This window comes from Strigops habroptila, chromosome 7, assembly GCF_004027225.2.
Source record: "Strigops habroptila isolate Jane chromosome 7, bStrHab1.2.pri, whole genome shotgun sequence".
In the NCBI taxonomy this organism is placed as follows: Eukaryota; Metazoa; Chordata; class Aves; order Psittaciformes; family Psittacidae; genus Strigops; species Strigops habroptila.
Genome location: NC_044283.2, coordinates 35,213,749 through 35,237,449, shown reverse-complemented (window position 1 = coordinate 35,237,449; position 23,701 = coordinate 35,213,749). Strand labels below are relative to the sequence as shown.

Sequence of the window (23,701 nt, the reverse complement as noted above, 5' to 3'; positions counted from 1 at the left end):
CCTCTCGTCCTTAAATTACCAAAAGCCCACTTCTTCTTTGATCCAGTCATTCATTCTCTGCCTCCAAAGATGTGAACACCACTCTAACACACTTCCCACTCACTCAGGTTTATAATCTGGCTCTCAGCCATAGCTCTGACCTCACTTTGAGATGAGAGTCCTGAACAGATTCCAGTCTTTCAGGGATGAAGTCTTCTGTTAATGGATAGATGATAAATAAGCAAGAGAGTTACACATTACCAACTGGCAGGTGATAAACCCATCAAAAATATAGCGAACAAGATTTGCAATGGCTGCTCTTTCCGGTTCCCAGCTGCTGCTGAGTTCCTCACTCAGTGGTAGTTCATCACCCTTGCTGATTACTGGGACGTTGTCTCCATGGGTGACAGAGGTTCTTGCAAAAACTTGGTCAATTCCTTTTTCCTTGTTGTAACCACAGGCTGCAAACTAAGAGACTTGTCCCTGTATTTTCTCCTCCTTCTCTGTAAAAGCATGTAAGAAATTCCAGTTTCTGATATTCTTCCACTCATTTCACAGAAAATCTAGAAGCCAGTTTTTAATACCAAATTCATTGGTGTATAATTAATTGGTTTAAAGCAAATTGAATTTAAATGCAGCAAAGAACAAGCATAGCTAAGAGGAGAACGATGCTCACAGAAGTTTTCTTTGCAGAATTGGATATTCTGTAACAAAAACTCTTTGCAGAAAGTTCTTTGCAGAATTTTGGTTGCAGATAGAGGCCAGTTGGATTCAGTGGAATCTTTGAAAAAGCGTATGCATACTTTAATGTAGAAATTCTTTAATCCTGTGTCCTTATCTTATTTTTAACCTGATCAGCTGATTTACAATAGCGTTTTTGTAAAGGTTTAGTGTGCTGTTATGCATGTATAGATACGTATTCTGAGATTATCAAGTCATTTGAAATAAAATACTAATTATATTGGGATACAGCTGCACATATGTATAATAGATAATTGATTTTTTTTTTTTTTCACCTATAGGAAACCCCCAGTGCAATGAAATATCTGTAGACTAAACACGTTTCTTAGAAATCAAAAGGAAAATAAAAATCCATCCCATCTATTCCAACTGTAGCTTAGAGAGTCAATTTTGCAAAGTTCTAAAAATCTCCTTTTAACACCATGGCTTTCCTGGTTGTGTTGCTTAGATTCTTCACAATCATGCTCTCGTTTACAGGCCTGACATGACTGATTTCACCAGAAAAGTTATCCATTATTGGATGGCAGGAGAGAAACCCATCAAAAGGTGTAACAAACAAATAAAAACTTATTTGAACAGTGGCATTATCTTATTTCTGTCAGGAAGTGTGAGAAAATAGCCAAGAGTTTATCATATTTACGAAGAGGAACAGACTGTTTGGAAGTAGATTCTCTTCTTCTTCTTTTAAAGTTGTCACTTTAATCTGGAGCTGCAGCAGTGGATTTGGTTTTTTATAAATGGTAGGTTTTATCAGGAATACGGTAAGGTATTTTACCAAGTTATCTTCCTCACATCGGTGACATGAAACTGGAAGACTGGAAATTCTTTTCCCCTGCAGGTTCCAATAACATGTCAGTATTTGCAGTCACAAATAGATGGTGTCTTCACTCTTCTTGCCTCTCCCCTGCAAGGCAGCAGGTATATAAGCATACACGTATAACCATATATAAAGCACGCATATACATTAGACAAACTGTTTACTTTGTGTTCTTTTTCAATGTGTGTTTTATTATATGTTCTAATCTTTTTCCCCCCCTTTTTTTTTTTTTTCCTTTTCACCTATATATACACACTATAGGAGTAATTCGTTTTAAATGTACAGGATGGTATCACATTTCTTACATTCACTTTAAAATACTCTGATACTTTTTTTATCCAGACAGTTTCAAAAACTATTTTATTACCTGTTTAATATTTCCCTGAAGATTTTGATTCTCTGTAAGTAAAAGGAGCTCAACATGCCACCACCACCCCAGCAAAGCAAGTCTTCTTTACCACCAATTATATTGTGCTTATCACAGAACAATTTTCTTATTCTGTACTTGGGATTCATATACTTTGCCTCATCCTAGTGGCAAGCCTATCAATGTATTTTGTTGTTAAATCATTACAGTCCTGATGCCTGTTTTGGACCACATTCTCATGTTCCTCCATACATTGGCTTTAAATGAGAGTTATTCTGGAGTACAGTCAGCAAGATTTTCTGTCCCTATTTATGGCTGGAGAACCAGATCAAGCCTGGTATTCAGGGCTTTAAAGGACTCCCACTGTATTTGTAACACACTTATATTTCTTCTCTTCAAACTGCAGAACAAGTGTTGTGGTAGTCTCTGATATTCAATCTATTTTTGTAGGCAAGATCTGTAACTGAATGGCCTTCAGCCTAAGAACATGGCTTTAGAAAGTGTATCAGCTCTTGCTACATATCCTTTGCAGAATTTTGATCATTTTTGTTAATCATGGAGTCCCATTGTCTCTCTCGCATCGACTTTATCCTGTGGAAGGATTGGAGTATATATACATAAAGTTATATTTATATAAAATAGTATTTTTGAGCCCTTCGAAGATCTGCCAGCTGAGACAGACAAAGTAAAAACAGTAACCAGAAAAGTGGAAACACTGTATTTCTGTGGTTCCCCACTAGTATTCCTGAAAAGCTTCCTACAAGAGAGCGCTGCTTCTGGGAGCTGTGTCATCAGTGTTGTGTTTGTAGAAGCTCACAGGAGTGTCTGCTGTTGGGGTATGGCTTAGAGTACATTATGTTTGAGGAACCAGTAGTAAGAGATGCAGATGTTGCTGGTCAACCTCTGCTAGTGGCTCAAGTGGTGTTTTCAGTGAAAGCTATGTTTGGTTTGTGCTGGGAGGTGCTACCTGTTGGATCTCAGTTTGAGAATATGTAGCCTTGCTGAACATTGATCACTGCGCTGAAACTAGCAATATCGTGGCTTGCAGAAAGTTACAAGTAATCAGATCACTAAACCTTTGCTCTACCTGCAACTCTGAGTTCTCAGCTGATGATATTTTTCTGTATGAATGTTCTGACAATCAGTATCCAACATAGGAAAATAGTAATTTCTATTAGTAATTCTAATTCTGGATGGAGTAGGTGGTTCAATATCAACATCACTGAGACGTAATTGCTAGTGTAGTCTATTGAAACTAGTGAAAAAGGATGATATTTTCAGCTACTAACCATATTCTTTCTCTTCCTCCCTTTCTTTGCTCATTCACAAAAAGATCTAATTTTCAGTGTTCCTATCGTTCTGTAAGAATTTAAATGTAACAAAGTTGTAATTGCTGAATCCTTCACGTGTTCATCAGAAACATACTTTAGAAGCTGAATATACCTACAGCACTTTAGAAGTTGAATACCTACAGCAGAGTTGCTTAAGAAAACTGAGTGCAATTTCTTGTAAAAGTCCTGTATTTGCTGCCTCCACTCTGCTTGTTTAGAAGTAGCACTTCTGTTCTGAAATGCCATGAAGGAATTATGTTGTTTGATACATAAACCTGTAAGGTGGTTATCTTACAAATCCAACTAAGATAAGAAGTTACAAAGCACCAAAGACTTGAAGAGATTGGATTAGTAAATCACCTCATTCGAATAAAAATGTATTTTTCACTGGCTTCATAAGATAGTAGATTACAGTTCTATGTAAAACATAGTATGTATATGTTTATATAGTACCTATAATTTTATATATATTACTGTATTGTCAGACATATATATAATACTACTACTATAATACTACTACTACTATAATACCCAGGACATACATATAATACTACACGATGCCTGGTAAGTTAGAAAGAAAAAGTATAGCTGGCAGGGACAGGCCTGATTAAACTCTGAAGCCACATATCGGTACACAGAATGATAATGTTTATGCAGAAATTCAACATTATCAAAACTGTAGTTTTGGTACTCTTTATGGGAACTGTAATACAGATGAAAAAAGATATGGTTAGAGAAGTTATAAAACAGAAAGAGAAAATATTCCTGCAAAATAGGGATGTTTCTTTCAGGTTACTTGTTTAGAAGAGGTCTGGAGAACAACATGAAGTGCTTATGTGTATGAACATCAGAAGCTGAAAAGAGTAATTGGAGTCCTTATGAAAACTTTTCAAGATCTTTTTGCTTTTCTGTCTCCCATCTTTCTATAGTCTTTATATCACTCAGTGATCATGGTTTTACTCCACTCTCTCCACTCTCAGTCTTTGTGTGCTATAAGGACTTTGAATGATTCATATGCATTTGAAGTTTCAAACAGTATTTTATTTTACAGACAGAAAAGTGGGGGGAAATATAAACAAATATACATAGATGTCATTGTATTTGTTCTGTTTATTCTATTTTCTGTATCTAGTCAACAAGAAGAATGCATATCAAAGTAGATTTGAGTCCCATTTTCTAAATAATATCTTCTAAATTATTATGGGAAAAAAACCTATTTTTTTCTCTCAGGAATAACTATTGACTAATTTCATTATCTCTATATACAGTTCTAATCAAGAAGGCAGGAGTTCTTCAACATGGATAGGAGGGGTTTTTTGTGTAACTGAATAGTTAACAGATGGATACACACGTATACATATACCATCGTTTTACAAAGGAAAAAAAAATCAAATTTTAAAGGGGACATAGTGAGCCTTAAATTCTGCTGCTGAGTGGATTATGTCTGACAAGAGGAGACAGTGCTCTAATATCTATTTGATATTAAAAGTGGTGAAAATAGCTCTGCACCCAATCCTATCTGTTACCTGAAGATGAATAAATTGAGAGGCTGACAATCACTTCCTGCACCGCCATTCAATGTATAGCAATAGTAGGTTTCATTAAAACAATAACAGGTTTTAGAAAGTCTACAGAAGTGTGACTTTGTTGACATCCTTTTATATATTCAGTGAGTAATATTCATGTCTGAAGCTATGTGTTACTGATTATTGTGTGAGTGTGGTTGTCTGTCTCACAGATACTCGCAGAAGCCAGGCAGTAATCCCAAGGAAATGCCATTGTTTTTATTTAATTAACAATTTTTATCAAGTCTTGTAACCATCTTATAGCCAACTTTCTCCCCATAAGGACTTTCTGCCTTCTCAAAGAAAAATAATTTTGCATTATTTATACATGTAAATGAATCCCCTGGGCCCAAAGTCCTTTGTATGTAAATGGATTTCAGTACCCATATGCTCAGAGTTATCCCACAGCTTCTGGATTATAGCCAGAAATATTCTCCATTCATGAAGGTGCTGAAGATACTCTTTAATAGTATGCATCATAGATTTGGCATCAATTCTATTTTAGTATTCTGCAATTTCCACTATAAAGCTTGTAATACATATACACATGCCTACAGCGACATAAAGGCACTGCATACTGTATCCAGATCTTGTGAACCCCACACATTGTAAATTAAATAATTTAATATTTGAATTTTAGACTGGGCAATATTTTCTTTGGTTAGGACAGCAGTTTTCTGATTAATGTTTTTAATTTTAAGCAATGTCTAATGCACACAATAATAAAAGTGACAGTTCAGCTTATAATGAGTTAAGGATGTTTCTGAGAATACACAAGAGGTTTTTAAGAGACTTCCAAAGTTTATGTTTACAGAACAGAAGCTCACAAATTAACCCAAATACATTTCTCTCATCTTTTACTGTGTTTGCGTATCTCTAGCTTTAATAATCTCGACGTTGCATTTATGAATAGTGCTTGCACTTTCAAGGCTGTATTCCAGTTAAAATAGTAAAATAACATTAAAAGAGCAAAATAATACTTGCAATTGACTGCAGCGATAACTAGGAGGAAGGTAACACAGGATTATTAATGGTAAAATTTCATGAAAGTTAATAACAAAAATAATATATACTGAAAGAAAGTAACCCATACATATACACCACTTTTTTTTTTTTTGAACTCCCACAACTTTGATGGTATGTCAGCGGTGCTGCACTTCATACACAGAATCCAAACATCCCTATTTGGACCTGGTTTACACCTTTCTCTGTTGACCCACTTTTCTGGCACTTGAAAAGGAGGAGAGCTCCTTTTTGCCCTTTCACGTTAGTCCTTAACTGATGCAGAGGATCTCTGCTCTGTGAGGTGGAGCACGGCATTGTCCTCAAGTATTCATCCCAGCCTCTGGGTCTGCCCAATTCCAAGTGAGTGAGATGAATCTCCTGCAGTACAAAGAAGTGTTGAAACCAGTTGTCCAATAAAATTGTTCTGCTTAATACTGTTATCTTTACAAAACCAGCTTTTCAGATGTTAGTCCTTTCTCAGCAGAGTTTACAGACAATGTCAGCAAACAACAGCCTGTGTCAGTGGAGATTGTACCTTGTGGAAGTAAATGTATTAAGTGTAGGGTGGACAGCAGCCACGATCCCCATGCAGAGGTAAACGTAAATAAACACCCACTGTGTTTTTTCTGTTTTCCCTGGCTGACCTCCACTGTTGTAGCTCAGCTTTCTCCCTTGTGATATTTGCTAGGTTATATAAAAAAGATGTGCCTCCTGGCTGAAATGATGAAACATAAAGCCTGTTCTCAGGTGGAAGCCTGATAGATGGGAAACAGCTGGCGGTCTGTGGCTGGACTCCAAAAGCAATTCTAAGAGATGCAATTGGTGGTTAAAAGTAAAAGATGAATAAATTTTTCTGCTTTAGACTGATGTATAGAAATCTGCACAATGTAAATTTGCTGATTCAGATATTTTTAAGAACATATATAGAGAAGATTTATTGGAGTGGAACATTGGAATTGGGTATTTCTTGGTAAATGAAACTGGCATTTAACATGCAAAGGGGGCAATATATTAAAAAAATATGTTATATTTTTGCTTTTTAAATATCTGGCATCTGATGTAGCCTGTGCTGCAAATAACCAAACTATGCAGATCTTACCAGAAAAAGGGTACAAAGTTACCAGGAATGAAAAGGGGAGTCGAAGAGTGAAACATTCGATACGAGGGCAGAAAGTGGAAGTCTGTAATGTAGCCAAGAAGGGGTGACAGAGAATGCAAAAGAGCCACGAAAGCAAGCAGGGAAGTGCTGTCACCAACAGTGGATAACAGGCACAATACCCAAGAGAAGCCAACGTTTAAATGCCCTAGATACAAATAACATAGGACTTGGCTGTTGGTTTATCTAGCAAGAGATATACAGTTTTCCTATGATGCTGATTTCATAGAGGAAAGAAAGTGAGAGTGTGTTATCAGGAAATGCACTAGAAATTAAGTGCTTGGACAGCTTTGAGAGCAACTAAAATGATTCACAAAGTAAGTGGGGCAGAGGTCAGACTTCTTTTTCTGAGGGGGAAAATCTGGTCAGAGCAAAATCAGAGAGAAAAATATTAGTTGTTGAACCACAGATCATGGAAAAATAATGATAAAATTAAATAATGTTAGAATTATTCTGAGAATATTTCAGAATATTCAGATAAGGAACAGGCAGGTTGGAAATGTAGAATTCTTGACAACTATATTTGCCTCATTGGACAGAGAAGACTGTAAGAGAGAGATTAGTTAAAATCAGGGTTTTGCTGAAGTCAGTGTCCCAAACCTTCAACAAAACCAAGATTTCACTCAAAGGACACAAAAGCATGCAGAAGAATTTATTAGAAATCAGCATATAGCATCCTGATGAGTTAATAAAAAGGAGGAAATGGTTTAGAAATGTAGAGATGGGAAAGTGAATGCACTTGAAGTAGAAGCTTCAGAATACTGACCCCAAAGCTCAGAAAAGTTGCCTGTTTTCCTGGCATTATAAAATTATAATTTAACACCAATGAAATTGATAAATGGAGATTTACAATCATTTCTATTTCAGGTATATACAAAGCTGAATATGTATTCAGTATATTCAGATAGGTGAGTTCTGCATGTGTGTGTATCTTTAACAAACTTAAGTCAGGGCTGATATTTAAGTAGGCATTATGATAGGCCTCAGTTAAACTCACTCATGCCACAAAGCTTATAAAAAGCACTTACATGCAGATTTAGAATATAGTTGCAGAAACCATCTTTTTCAGAGTATTCTAAAACATAGAACTGTACTATAAAAAAGTTAAATACCCTTTAAATATGTTACACTTAATGTTTTTGTTTAGTCAGCATAAAATGACTGGTAAATAGTCAAATACATTTACTCTCTAACACTCTCATTATCTGCGGTTACACTGAAGGACCCAGAGATCCTATATGGAATACATATGAAGTGCAAATATTTGTCCGACATCATGACAAAATCCCTTTTCAGCCAGGTCAAATCCTACAGAAATTTCAGCTCTCTAGAATTTTCTGATTTCCTTTGGATTTATTTATAATAATCTCACTCTGTCAGATTTCAGAAGCTTAACAATTTTCAGACTTGCCATTCTCCTTGTATCTCTTGAAAAGTTTAATCCAGTAGATAAACTCAGACCTCAAAATGCAGATTCAGCCACATCTTTCATTCAGCAAAGTAATTCCATGACTTGCACACCAGTTTCCTATGGATAATTGAATTTTAATTGATTTGTATCAAGGTTTTATCAGGAGCTCCCCGATTTTCAGACTCTGGACACCCAGGAAAGAGTAGCTAGGAACACCCTTCTAAGTGGGACAGAACCACAAAGCAGGATGGATTAAGGATTTTCCAGCAATATTTCTCCTTAATGGATTCTATGTGCAATCATGGTACAGCTTCTTGAGAAGGCATGAGTAGGGTCTCTTTCTTCTGCCTCACTGTGACTTCCTGAGATACTTAGGAGTGTCTTATTTTGAGAAATTTTGTCTCTCTGTCAAACTGGTTAAAAGTAGCCAAGAAGTTCAGAAGTTCCTAAGTGAAGACTAGAAATTAAGTATATAGATGGTACAATCACAAAAAACAGTAACAACAACAAAGCCCAAACAACTAATTCCCTGTAATTTGTTTGATCATATTTATAAGTAAAAAATTAATCCTGTTATAAAGAAAATATATTCTTAAAAAATTATGTGGGGTATTTTTGAGCACATTTCTATAATTCCTGTTTTCTTAATGGAAAAAATTAGTCTGAATGTTGGCTGCAGCTTTAATGTCCTGTCTGTCCTGTGCATGTTGTTTACAGTTGTATTTATATAGAAGTCTTGAATTTAGTTTATAAAAGAAGCTATAATATGATGTATTCTTAGCTTCATAGGTATTATATAGCTGAAATGATAGAGTGTTGCAGTTCTACACATGTATTTCATCAATTTTCTAAAGACTGGTTTATATATGCTTTACACAATACAGGAAATTAAAATTAAAAGCAGGGAAATTATATGTAGAAAATTCTCCGTATGTTTCCTTTACATATTGTTAAACTGACTTCACCAGTAAGATTGTCAAGAGTGAACGCTCCTGTCCATGTTACACACTGTTCCCTTTTAAATTAGGAAAAATATATATTATGATGCTGATGGGTAATGCTGGGCAGTTATAACAGTGACCGGACCTGGTTTTAAATATTACTTTCACTTACTTGGTACGGTCGACCAAGAAACAAAAAGACGCTAAGAGGTGGATGTAGTGGGTCTGACTGACGTTGCGCGAGCAGGGAGGATTTCTCGCCGAGCCAGAGCTGCCGCGGCGCAGTCCCGGGTGGTGGGGCCCGAGGCGGGGCACGGGCGGAGGGCGGGCGGTGTTGCCCTGAGGCGGGGCGCGGGTGGCGGCTGGGGAGCCGCGCGGCGGCCCCACTCAGCTCCTTGCCGATCGCGGTCCTGGCTGTGGCCACCGCCCCGCCCTGGGGAGGCAAGAGAGGCCCCGGGCCCGCCCGCCCGCTCGCCCGCGTCAGGGCTGCGGACACTCCCTGGCTGGTAAAAATCCCGTTGCTCCTGCTGCCTGTGCTCCTTCAGTCCCGTATCGCCCCGGCACCGAGCCCTAGGGCCGAGGCTCGCTGTAGGCATTACTGCAGCTCTGGAGTGGTTTATTTTTTGATTTGCCTCCTCGTGTTGCTCTTCTGAAAGCATAGCTGCTTGCTCGCACTTTCAAATGCCAGGTTGCCTTTTTATATCCAAATTTCACTTAACTGGTGGGCATTTAGAGATAGGATTGCTCCAAGTCCCGCAAAAACTTTGCACTCTGGGAACTGCATTGCTTTGCCCCACGTCTCCACCCAAGGTTAATGATAACACAGAAGAGACAGCTGCAGGGAATATTTGTTCAGTTTTTGCAGCGTAGAGCTTGGCATGGTAAGTTAAATAACTAATGAAAGGAGACTTGCTCTGCTACAGGAGGGTGTAAACTGGAGAGCCTGAAATGCTCCTTTCAGGTGTAGGTTCCTCTCAGCTGTCCATCACACAGTATGAGACACTGTCTGCAGAGATTCAAGCCAGGTGGGTAAGAGTTCATCTCCTCAAGTGTCTCAGGAAGACTGAACAGAGGACAATCCACAAAGCCCTTTGAGGATTCTCCCTAAAGGGCATACAAAAATATGTAATATGAGGTAGAGCTGAAAATAAGCACATTTTACCAAAACAATCCTAACAATGATTTGTGCATGTATAAATTGCAGCCAGTTTAAACACAGCCGAACGGATTGAAGTTTGATTGTTGTGAATACAGAACACATTCTCATTTATATTGTTTGACTGAAAATCATTATTACTTTGCCTATAATTGCCATAATTTATCACATTGTTAAAATTTGCCAGTAATATGGTACTCTTTATCTACAGTTCCACTCTAATTGCACACGATTAATTATTCACTTTGCTCAATTGCTAATTGCCTTTAACATACACTTAAGTATAAACATAAAAATACCACTTCAAAGGGAATAGAAAAATCATTTGTTAAACTTCTCAAATCAGTTATAATTGTGGTTTCTTAGAGTGCGGGATTGGTGAAAGTATTAAAACAGTAGATCAAGACTTTGTAGATGATAAGGGAGGAACTCCCATGCTCAGTTTCTGTACACTTGGGTATACTTCAGAGCTACATAACCAGGTAAATTGTAGTGTATGAGGTGACAGTTTAAAGGTGGAAACAAAAAATCTGGTTAAAAATACCAGTAATCTTATTCTTACCACTTTGAAAATACAGTCTTTATTGTCCTGAGGCTGAAGGAGGAAAGGCCTCAACCTTGGCGCAACTGTGTGCACCAATAAAAGACTAGTCTGCAGCACCGTTGGATCCATGGGTTTGTGCTTTCTTGTGAAGGGGTGGTGTGCAGCTGTAGAGAAAGCAAAACACTTAATACTCTCAGTGCACCAGCATGAAGAAATAAAACTTTGTAGGATTAGCTCAAAATTACACCTTTAAATGCAATTTACACCATGCTTAGTCCAAGTAATAATCTAAGCAGAATAAAATAATAATATCAAAATAGAAATAATTTTCCTGAAATCATCTATACCTAGAACTTAAAAGTATTTCATAATCAGGAAGTTATTGTAATCCAACATATACGTGTTATCCCTGGTGCCTATTTATATGCTTATGTATGTATGTGTACATTTTCTAGACCAGCAATCTGGGTGTCGTGGTTTAACCCCAGCCCAAGTAAGTAGCACATAGCCTCTCGCTCACTCCCCCACCTCCCTGGCCCCCATTAAAAAAAGAGGTAAAACCCATGGGTTGAGATAAGACCAGTTTAATATTTGAAATAAAGGGAAATATGACAATTATGATGATGATAATAAGAACAGTAAAAAAAGAAAAAGGAATAAAAATCAAGAAACACAACTGAAGCACAGCACAATTGCTCATCACCCACTGACCAATGCCCATCTCATCCCTGAGCAGTGATTAGTGGCTCCCAGCCAACTCCCCCTGGTTTCTAAACCGAGCATGACATGCTGTGGTATGGAATACCTAGTTTGGGTCAGATCTCCTGTCTCTTTTCCCTGCCAGCTTCTTGTGCCCCTCCTCACTGGCAGAGCATGAGAGACTGAAAAGTCCTTGACTTAGAGCAAGTTCGGTGTGTTATCAACTTTATTCTCAAACTAAATTGAAAACACAGCACTGTACCAGCTAGCAAGAAAAAAACAACTCTATCCCGGCTGAAACCAGGACATTGGGATAAGCTTGAGAGTCTATCCATTCTAGATTTAGTATGCTGTATATCAGTAATTAGTTTGCCTAACACAGGAATTACTAAGAAGGACTATTGCAAGAGAGCTGATTGACAAATTTGGGGAGGTTTATTAGACTAAAAATACAAAACCCATGTATATGTATTTTATAATAATTATTTTGAGAGCAATACTAATTGGAGAAAATAGTTTAATGGACTTATAAATGGATAAGAATAAAGTGTACCTCAAAGATGATTGCAGCTTGCTTAGGATTCAGAATGCCATCCCATTTTCATTCTCAGTATGAATTGAGATTGTATTGTACAGTACATAAATGATTTTCCATGGCTTTTTAAAAGGCAGTGTGTATTAATATTTTAAACTGAAGTAATTGCTTCTTGTTCAGCAGTGGGTTTCATTTATGAGTGTTTGTCCCTAGCAAATGGAAAGTATGGTTAATCTAAGTTAAAAATGGATTCTTTAAATAGCTCTAATTACATTCTGTTTATATTTGTATGTTTTAGACACTTAAGATTTAATTGGTAGCAGTTCTAACAAGCCATAATGTTTATTAGCTGGTTTTAAATTATTGTTATGGATGGTAGTTCAATGAGAAAATAAATAATGATTTGTGTACTAAAATGCATGGTAAATAAAAGATGAACTAACAAGGAAAAGAGAAATTATATATTATATCATTTGATTTTTATATTAGAAACACAGAATGGAAGAAAACTTGAAAAAAGAGAACAGCTTCCATTTCTCATTTCACTTGTACAGATTCTTTATAATTTTGCATGTTTGCTTGTTTGAACCAAAACTTTGGTGTGTTACTGTTCTTTTAACTTTATTTTGCATCATTCATAACAAATTTGTTACTAGGTACTGGCACTCTTAAACACTGTTAACTGTACACACCCAAATCATATCTTGTAAATTAGATTTTCAGCAGCAACTGAAATTACTATAAGCACTATTGAAGGGATCAGGTACAAAATCATTACCAAAGCCTCTATTTTATTATCTTGAATAAACAACATGCAAGTAAGTAGATAAGTTCTTAGATAACCAGAAATTTTTTTTGCAACGAACTGTTCACATCTGTAGAAAGACATGGCGCAAAGTATATAGTAGAATAAAATGCTAATCTGAAATCCTCCTTTAGCTAGACCTGTCTAGGTAATGTATAAGGACTGACTGAAAACTAATTATCTTAGGTTGAATATAATATTTTTGAATATAAATGCCAAATAATATATGATCTTTAATGACCTCACTTTTAAAAAACAAATGATCAAAATATTTTTAAATTAAATACTTTTAAGTGCAGTACTAAAATATATTAGATGTTGAAATGTAGGAAAGAAAAAAGGCTCAGTTCTTTAAACTGAAAAGTAATGAATCTAAAATGAACATGAGTCTGGATTATATCAGCGTTATACAGCTCTTAGGCATTCAGGCTGTTCAGGGTAAAACTCCAGCCAAAACCTGGTTGCTTAAACACATGGAGCCAGATTCCATGGTTGGCTTTACAATGTTCTTGTGATTCCTGGAAACAGGTTAGGAAAAGGCTATTTCAGTACATGTTTGCGTGGCAGTGCTCCAGAAGGTTGGGCTGTTCAGGATTATCAGAGTACCCTGCCAAGAAATGCCTGACGTGCTGTGCGTGATCCCAGGAAGATGGGGGTGAGCGGACAGGGTGTGCCAGCTCCAGATCAGCAGAATCCTTCCATAAGGAGAGTTGTGAGCAGTCAGCAGAGTTGTATTTGCCTTTTTTAAATACAATTTTATGCCTTTTTTTATATCACTGAATTCCAGCAATCTAAAAATGGGCAGTGGTACTATATATTTGTTTAATAGTTTGAGCTGATTTTCTGTGGACACCAAGTCTTGCAGTCACATTATGCACTTGTGCATTTCCATCTGCTTCTCTCCCACCTCAATAATTCTGAAACATGAGTGCTTCAACTAAATTTAACAGGGGCTAGAGGTCTCAAAAATAATTATGTTCTTACAAGCTCCAGGAAAAGAAAACACATATAACCTCTGAATGCCCCATTAAAGAGAAAGCAAGCAAGGGGAGATCAATCCCAGTTAGACATAGGAGAGTCCATATGAGTGAAAAAAGGCATTGGAAACATCCTAACTGCAGAAAACCTTCAGAGTTTCCACTTTCTTAAACAGCTAAATGAACTGCAAGTCACGGCCACATTAGAGAACAGTTTGGCTTTTCCTGGTATGTTAGAGTTAGTATGTTACAAACCTTTAAAGGAAAAGAATTACTTTATTCTTTTTTTTATTATTATTTATTTATTTCCTATTTTTTTATTTGATTATTTGGTTAAAAAGGATTTAATTATTCTAATCTATTCACTGGTGATATTGAAAGCATTCTTTGAAATACACAATTTTCACAATCTGTAGAATTATTCTGCTTCTACTGCAGTTACACTGTGTACTCAGACATTACATAGAATAGCTCTCATTAAGCTTATTTGATCTGAAAAAAATAACAAGGTTTAGTAATATCTAACTTTGAATTAGTTGATTAAAGCTGAGTCTCTTAAAATACCTGATTTCCTCTGTGGTTCAGATAATCTTCTATTCTTATCTGATCTGGGGTTGTTCAAGGCCTTATGGAGATTTCCCAGTTACTAGTAGAATATAAAAATAATTTAAGTAAGTCTATTTTGCTTTAATTTCCTCTAAAAAATTGTGAAGTTCTGACTGTAAGGTAAGGGTTTGCCTTTGTGTATATGAATAATCTTGGGGTTTTTACTGGAAGTTGACTTTGGCAGGGAATTGTCTGCTGTTAAAAGAAGTGCTGTTAGAAGGTTAAATAATGAAGTTTTAGATATTTAGGGTGTGCTTATTCTCTCTCACAGAAAAAAAAATCATTAAAAGCAGTATGACTGAAATTATTAGATTGTGTCCTCTTCCCCTGTAGGGAGAGAGATTTTTACTTACAATGAAGAGGACAGAATAGCATGTCTGTCCTATCAGAGAGGATTCCTTTACAAAGATGACAAGGTTGTACAGCTGGAAGAGCTCAGCTTTGCTCCTGTGAATAAATATTCATGGAAGACTAGGAGATTGTGTATGCTTCTTAAATTTAGCTTTGAATCTGGTTGCCAGATATGTAAAATAAATGCCAACATCTCCCAAATGTGAAAGCCTCAACCTTGTTCAAACCTGATTTTAGAAATTTCTTCCTCCTTTAGACTTCAGAATGCTTTTCGGTTATAGTGAAAGTAAAAACTTACCAGCCTTGAAGAAAGACATGGAACGTGAAAGGTTTGGTGCACACAAAGCATCACCTCCTGCTCAGGGGCACCCTAGCCGATGAAGTGCTGGAGGCTACCTCAGTCTTCTGGAAAAGTATTTCAATACACCTGCCCTATTCATACGCTCTTCCGGAAGTGTCTATTAATGGCCACTACTGGAGGGAGAACACTGGGCTAGTTCAAGTGTTGGTCTAAGACATTGCACCTCATTTTATATTTCACGGCCAGTATCTCAAAATCTGTCACTTTTCATTTTGCTTTCTGAATAATTGTCAGGAGGCATATTCCAGATCTCCTTACAGGAGATGAAATCAGGAATTTAAACCTTTTGGGAATTTCTTAAGTGGTACTTCTTCATTATTTGAGGGATGGTCTTTCTCTATTCATTTTGGAACTGTTTTATTATGTGTAGTAAATATCATGATAAAAAGGGAAAACTGATTGCCTAATGTAGTACTCAATTGTGGTGATTGGTCTGATTTAAGGAAAGGGAGGACTTTTAAGTCCTTACCAGATGGTTGCCCCAATCATCGGCTTCTTTCACAGTTTAAGCAATCAATTCCATTCTTCGAAATTTTCTAGTTGCCATTGTGTCAGGTTCTCTGGTATAAATGATACTTGTTTTCCCAACACAGGCAAGGTAGAGTTTTCAAAGCCTCAGAGGAAGCCTAAAAATCACTTGGGCTCTACTCTCATTTATCAGGAAAAATTATAAAGGATTGATTAAGATTAAAGGTCTTAACTCTAGGGAAATGTGTATGTGGAGATGGAAACCTTTTGAATCCTCTGAAAATATTGTAAAGAGGTGCCACTGCACATGTGTTTAGGGAGGCATGCTAGTGGCCTCATGAAAAAAGGAGAGGTGGCAAAGAATTTGCAGCTGAGTCATGTATGCCATTAAGCTTAATTTCTGTAAAAATCCTGAATATGTAAAGTAAACAGGCCAAAATTAAACTAACAGTTATTACATTTACAATATTCTGCTGTCTGTAAGTACCTATATCAAATACATATTGAATCTCATCTAGACAGGGACTTTTTTTTATATTATGATTGCATTCTTCCCCTTTATATTTACATTTTTTATACAAATCCTGTGTACTCAAAGTCATATTTTTAAGTCTGTCCTCCATGCCATTGCCCCTAATGACCAAAGCTCGTGGATTCTGTATTGACTGATGTGATGACCCTTTACCATACTGATACATTTTTTCTACCCACCTTGGAAGTTACATTAGCTCACTATAGATTTTGCACAGAAGATCAAATAGATTTAAATTTATTCATATGCCCTATGAATCTGGTGATGTTTTCCTCTTGTTTTGCAAACATGACATTTGCTTTCCAGTCCCCCAGCTTGAATAGACTTTGCAGTTTGAGAAACGCAGAGAGGAAAACATGGCAGTACCCCTTACCACTTCTTTTCATTTTGTTCTATTTTTGTTTGCCTTATGTTATGGAATTGAATCTTTCATCCCTTAGATTAGAAATTACTAAAAACTTCATTTTGACTGAACAGACTCTGATATGCTAGAACTATTTGCCTTTTAAAATAGTTAATTGCATACCATTAGTATGCCTTGCAATATCTGCCTGCATTCATCAAATTCTGAGTTTAAAATGTTACAAGACAAAGACTTATTTTCAGCATTTTAGAAAGCTGTTCGGATAGTGCATCGATAACATCTCAGCAGGTGGAGGTCCCATATGATTCCACCATTCAAGAGTACTTCTTTCATATGTGATTAATTCCAAGACCCATTTAATCCACCACATTATGGTGGTCAATTTGGAGCATCTGTGCTGATGAAAATGACTTTTGATTGTACCTAAATGGCTTTTACATGCAGTACTCCATGCCGGTTTACTCTCCAGTTCAAAGTGAGATAAAATAAGTGTCCATTTTCTGGATAGGGCTTTTTTTTCCTGGCTAGCTAATCAGCATTTATATGTCTTATATTGAATTAGCTGGTTTCTAATCTCTGATTTAGAAATATTCCTAGATACTTCTAGGTATTTTACTTTTTAAAATTAGACCAGTCACATTTTGATTTTATTTATTGTCACTTTTTCTGTGGTACATATTAACATGTATCTCTGCACTAATAAACAAATAAACCATTATATACATGTTGGCTCAAGTAAGCATGTACATCTGTATAAAAACAGATGCTCTGACCAGAGAATTTAGTAGGTTCTGTGTTAGAAATGGGATGCATGAAGCAAGCGTTCTTTAAAGCCTGTGTGTGAGAATTTTTACGTTGTTCCTTACTTCCTAAACTCTGAAATTCACCTTTCAAACTGATTTTCTATGTGCCAGCCATCTGGGTGTGAACTGAATTGCTATCTCAGCCACAAGCTAGACTGTAAAATGACTCTGTTAGGATTAAGCCCTGGTGACAACCTCATAGAATGATGCAGTCTATCTTACCTGGTAGATTCAGTTGATATCACTCACAAAAAGGGGGGAAAAAGTAGTTTCAAACTGAATTTCCAGCTTTAGTGATCTAGTAGTAATTCTCACACTTTTCCCCAGAAGATTCTTACAGTCTCTTGGGCTTCAATTGTAACAAATTGTAACAGAGTTAAAAAAAGAACAAATTGTAATTCTGGTTACCACTCTGTGTAAGGATTGGAAAGAGTGAGAAGAAAGAGAGGAGAATTTGATGATAACTTTTAAAATGTAGTCAAGGAATTGGTAGTGTTATGTTATTCTTTATTTAGTGTTTTATACATTAAACAAATCACGTATTGCAAATAAAAAAAAAAAAAAAGAAAAATTTGTATGTTTGATTGTTCCAGAAACTCTAAGCTGAATTTAAAAACTAACATGTTATAAGGTAATTACATCTGGAAAGTGTGTAAAAAATAATGGAAATGTAGACGTTAAGGTTTTGAGGATAAGCTGAAATAAGAAAATGCTCAGAGAAGTCTATTAGGATATTTATTTTTTTTTAGCTGCTATTAGTAAGTAGAGAGTCTATAACAAAAAGTTATAATTCAGTGTCAAGTACAGTTGATAGTAGTACTTTGAGAATGTTCATTGTGCACACTTGCATTGTCCTATGGTAATTTGGAACATATCATGAGGCATCAGTATCTTGATGGCTAATATCTCTAAATTTTATCGTGATTTCCATTCTTACAAAAGCAGATAAACTCTGGGATCTCCTCATACTTCTAATTTTACTTTTCAGACTCTGAAATCAATCTCATAAGGTTACCAAGACAGAAGTTAAAACAGTGCTTGCTAAGTCCTATGACTGTAGCCTATGCAGTATCTTATATTTGTCATATTCACTGATAGAGATTCAGATTTCTACTGTATTGTAGAAACACAAATTACCAAACATACTGCACAAAGGGGAGACAGCCCTTCAAAACAAATTACAAGGAAAGATAAATAAACACATGCTTTAAGTGAAAAAAAGGAAGGGAAGGGAAGGGAAGGGAAGGGAAGGGAAGGGAAGGGAAGGAAAGGAAAGGAAAGGAAAGGAAAGGAAAGGAAAGGAAAGGAAAGGAAAGGAAAGGAAAGGAAAGGAAAGGAAAGGAAAGGAAAGGAAAGGAGAGGAAAAAGAAGAGAGAACAAAGTTAAAAAAAGAAAAAAGAGAAAAAAAAAGGAGAGAAAAAAGAAAGAAAACGTCTTTTCCCTAAGAAATCACAAAAATTGCCTCTAATTTGCCATTTTGTACTGTGGAATGTTTTAGCAAACTGCATTCTTTGCAGTGAAGCCTCAAACAGCTGGAAAGTATTTTAAAACAGTTCTTTTTTAAAAACTAGAATTCATCACTGCATGCAGCTTTCTTGTACTGATCACTGTACATTTGTTTCAGTCTCAGCATTCAGGAATAAAAATTGTTTAGTGATGCAGTTTGTTATGGTCAGTGTTCTAACTGAGCTTGGGAAACAACTTTGCTTCCAGATCATCCCAGTTAATTACTAGGCTGCTTGAATTAGTGGGAAACAGAAGAACATGATGGTACTTTGTTGGCGTTTGGGAATTCAAATGAAAAGTCAAATATATCATTATGTGAAGGAATTTCCAGGAGGAACCAGGGTCTCCCTTTGAATTTCTTTGAATCTTTAGTCACACCCTCTCTAGGTTGCACCCATTATACTTCTTGGAGAGGTGTTCTGTCTCCAAGTTTAGACAGGCCCTTAAGTTGATCTTTCAGCAAGCTGATAGACCCTGTATACTGGCTTGAGCTTACTGATTTTATTTTAAACCATATATAGAAGTATGTTACCTTTTCTTTGAAATTCAGTAATCTGCTTAAAAATCCATATCAGAACTGTAGCATGGAGGTAATTTTATTCTTTTTTTTTTTTTCTAAGATATGAACAGTGTATTTTTTATGTATCTAAAAGCCAAAAGGAACACCTCTTTGTTGATCTTTTGAATATTTGAAGCCATCGTCTATTTAGGCTTGTGTTTAACCCAGCAATTTGTCTGGCTAAAGCAGTTTTGCAGGTAGTAGTTTTGCACCAAGTCCCTAACATATTGTCCTACTGTTCATTCTACTGTCTCATTTACTGATGCATCTTTTTCACTGTCAATGATAATTACATCTTATTTACATTAAGATGATGAAAAGTCTCTTTTAGTAGACTCTGCCTTAAGAACCATGAAATGTTTTACCTTTTAAACCCCCTTTTGGCCTCTCAGATAGCACCTGGGAATCAGGAAAATTCAAAGAAAGTAGGCTCTCTCAGTAACTGGTTTTTAAAAATTCAATTTCTACTTTAAACATACTATGTGATGCACAAATAAAGATCAATGTAATGCAGATATGATACAGAAGATTCACATGTTAGATTGTATGGAATTAATGCATTTTAAGATTAGGGGGATAATGAGGAAAACAAAAGCAGAAGATGGAGTTAGGTGTTCCTGTTTAAAACAAAATTTACTTCCAAGAATGCTAATAGGAAATGAAACCATAAGGGAATATCTTTTTTAACTAAATTCACAAAGTGAGTTTCAAAGAAGGTTACTTGACATCTGCGGATCAGATATTTTCAGAACAGGTTAAGTGCCAGATGAACACAGTCTCAGTTCAGAAACCTTATCACTAATATAAAACTATCCAGTCCATTATTAAATTAAGTTATCCCAAGGTAATTAATATATCCTAAAGATAATATAAAGTTGTCCAAGTCAGGAATCAGAGGAATCAAATTAATCTATTGGCTAGTTTGCAACAACTGGCTTTTTGCTTTTCTCTTTTAAAATACAAACTTATTTCTGATAGTCTTTTCATCTTTAATGTTCCTTGGTGGTCTTATTTCCTTTTACTGTGACTAAGGTAAGCTGGGTAATTCTGCCCAACAGTTGTCCGTTATAATTGCTAAAGTAATAACATGTTTTATCTTATTCCCTCTCGCAGTATAGTCCTACATTAATTCCTGTGTTACCTGAAGCTAAAGAACGGATTGCAGGCCTCCTGAAAGCCTGAAGTGAGAGGCTGAAGGGGGCCTTAAAGATCATCTTGTTCCAACCCTCCTGCCATGGGCAGGGATACCTGCCACTAGACCAAGTTGCTCAAAGCATCATCCAACCTGGCCTTGAACACTGCCAGGGATGAGGCATCCACAGCTTCTCTGGGCAACCTGTTCCAATGTCTCACCATCCTCATAGTAAAGAACTTCTTAATAATTTCTAATCTAAATCTATCCCCTTTAAAGCCATTATCGCTTGTCCTATCACTACATGCCCTTGTAAAAGGATTTGATGCCTTCCTTGCTGAGTTGATGCCTTCAACACCTTCCTGCTCTCCTCTCTGCAATCCCTTATGTCAAATGAACATTTTGCTTTTTTAACCCCTACTCTTCAAGACTTTCCCTTCAAGATATTAACCATATCTCTGTCTCAAAATACCTACTAAAAGGCTGGAAACTTAGACATTTGGCCATATAGCATGATCTACCTTAGACATTTGGCCACATGGCATGATCTTCCTTAATCATCCAAAACACATTAAGTGTTCAGATGCTGAATATATTTCACAAACAAGTCAGGTTTAAACAGTAGACCAAATAATATTATTTCTACACAGTGACATTTCCTTCAGTTTTACTAAAGGCATTATAGATGAGTCACTGCTGGTTAACAGGTAAGCTAATCTATTTTACCATGGATTTTTGAAAAATATAATATATAATTTATTATAAAAAGAGTAACAAATTTTATTGAAAAAATTAAAATGGAGTCATCCATTTCACAAATATCAGCATGGAAGATGTGTAAACAATTACAATTTTCTTTAATCTCAAACCATAAATTTGACAAAAATAAAAGTATTTGTATTCTTACAGATCTCCATTATCTAACCAACTGTGGCTGTTTTCCTGAATGGTTTCATTTCATACAAATAGATGATTACTATATCAATCCTAATTTTGTGTGATCTAAAAACAGTGGCAAATTAAAGAAATGTATGATTCTGAATTCTCCTTTGCACACTGAGAATGAATTTTATTTTCTTATGGTAGGCATTTATCAGAAGATAAAACAGCCTTGAGAGAGGGAAATTCACTTAATTTATTGCCGATTAACATAAGCTTTTAATTACTGATTCCAGTATTAAGAAAGAAAGAAGACAAACAAAAAGTTAAACACCTCACCTTTGCTTCAGACACCTCTCCTTACCCCTTCCTCATCTCCAATGCCTCACGCCACACATTGCACTTTGTCCCTTTGGTGAAGCGACAGCTGGTCCTGGAGACTGGCATGCAGCAGTTCTTTCCCTTGGCTGCTCTTTGTCCCTTACTCCTTTCAGCTACTCTGGCACAAATTATTCTGTGAGCTGCAGAACTTTGGGGGCCGTCTGCCTGCTGCAGCGGCGTTTCCTCCATGGGACACAGCTCTCCTTAGAGGTGCACCTCATCCCAGGTCATCTTCCATGCGTCCTTCACTGCCTGGATGTCTCTGCCCCTAGAAGTTACCATCCTTCCTTAAACATGTTTTCACTGAGGTGCCATACAATACCATGATGGGACCCAGCTTTGGCATGTGGTAGGTCAGTTTTGTCCATGACAGAGCTGGCCAGAACCAGCAGCGCCTGGAGCAGAGCAGCCCTGGCCTTGCTCCCACATGTTACTCTGCCAAATCCCACTAGCAAAGCTCCACCCATTATGCCCAACACCACATTTTAGTCCATTTATAAAGGGTACACTGTTTAAATCTTAGGATAACTTATTCTAAGACTGTCATGGTCACAGTTTTTGGAAGAGCAGAACAAGCCTTGGAGCATGAAAGTAATTAGAAATGTGATCTTTAGAAAGACTGGGTTTTGTTCATGCACTTCTGCAGTTTTAAGACTTACATAATCTTTGCTTCCCAATCCAAATCTTTATCTCACACAAGATAAACAAATACAACTTCTTGTTTTCATTAATCCTCACCTCATTGACTAGCATGACATACCAAGTATATTAAACATTTGTTGTAGGTTTTTTATTCCTGCTGCTGGGTGGGTTAACAAATGTGGGAAGTTCTCTACTTGTATTTATTACTACTGCACTGTGCAGAAAGCAGTTTGTGACAGTCACTGCTTAATGATGTTTTCCCACATCATGCATTGTTAAAAGGAATGAGATAGACTTGGTGCTTAAATATCACATGCCACTCTTTTCCCCAAGCGGAGACTCTACCTGTGAACCCATGCTATCAGCCTTTTGTTTTATGAATGAGACAAAGTGGAAATTCTAGCCAGCTGCTGGTTTTGGGGAGTTTGGGGGGGGGACGGACACATAACAGCAAAGTCTTTTTTAATGCTTTTTTTTTTTTTTTTTTTGCAAAAAACATGCCCATGTGGATGATTTCCTTTTGAGGCAGCTGTTCATATAATGTTTTTAACTATGGTTGCCATCAGGCCAGCTGCAACTCTTATAATTTATACATCCTCAGGATAATATATTCTCCTGCTGGTACCTGCAGGGTATCCTAGGGCAATATAACTCCATAGGTTGGGCAGTGACACGCATAGGAGAAGCAGACTTTATCCGTTTTCAAATATGCAACTCCACATTTTCCTGTTAGATGGTCAATGCAAATGCCAATTACACCATGAAAGCCTAGGTGATTGCTTAGATTAACAATATGAGTTATATATAAATTCTTCAACCTTAGGGAGGCTGTGGAGGAGCATCCATTTTGTTAGGGGAAGAACAGTAAGTATCCTGCTGCTTCTGGCAGTTACCTTAATTCTCTGAAGGAGGTGGATATGACAGGCAACATATACAAGTGTAGCCTACCACTTCCTCTGTGCCCATAAACAAGGCTGTTGCAAGGCCAGTCAAGACTTCTCCAAGACTTCTCCAAATTGTAGAATCATGTAGAAAGCAAATGAGTACATTGCACTTATTTATACTAGTGTAATTTTAACATATAGCTG

At 36.6% G+C, this 23,701-nt stretch overlaps 2 protein-coding genes across 11 annotated transcripts in view; one reads left to right on the top strand and one right to left on the bottom strand.

Annotated features, from left to right (window-relative positions):
* The window catches only part of TENM3 (teneurin transmembrane protein 3), an 817,612-nt gene that overhangs the window by 288,354 nt on the left and 505,557 nt on the right, over window positions 1-23,701 (top strand). The window lies entirely within an intron of this gene.
* On the bottom strand, window positions 5,905-22,438 carry LOC115610804. The gene is made up of 3 exons (XM_030492815.1): window positions 22,251-22,438; window positions 9,486-9,816; window positions 5,905-6,183 (listed from the first exon to the last, which is right to left on the bottom strand). The coding sequence occupies exons 1-3, from the start codon at window positions 22,436-22,438 to the stop codon at window positions 5,959-5,961; spliced, it is 744 nt and encodes a 247-aa protein (XP_030348675.1). The 3' UTR covers window positions 5,905-5,958.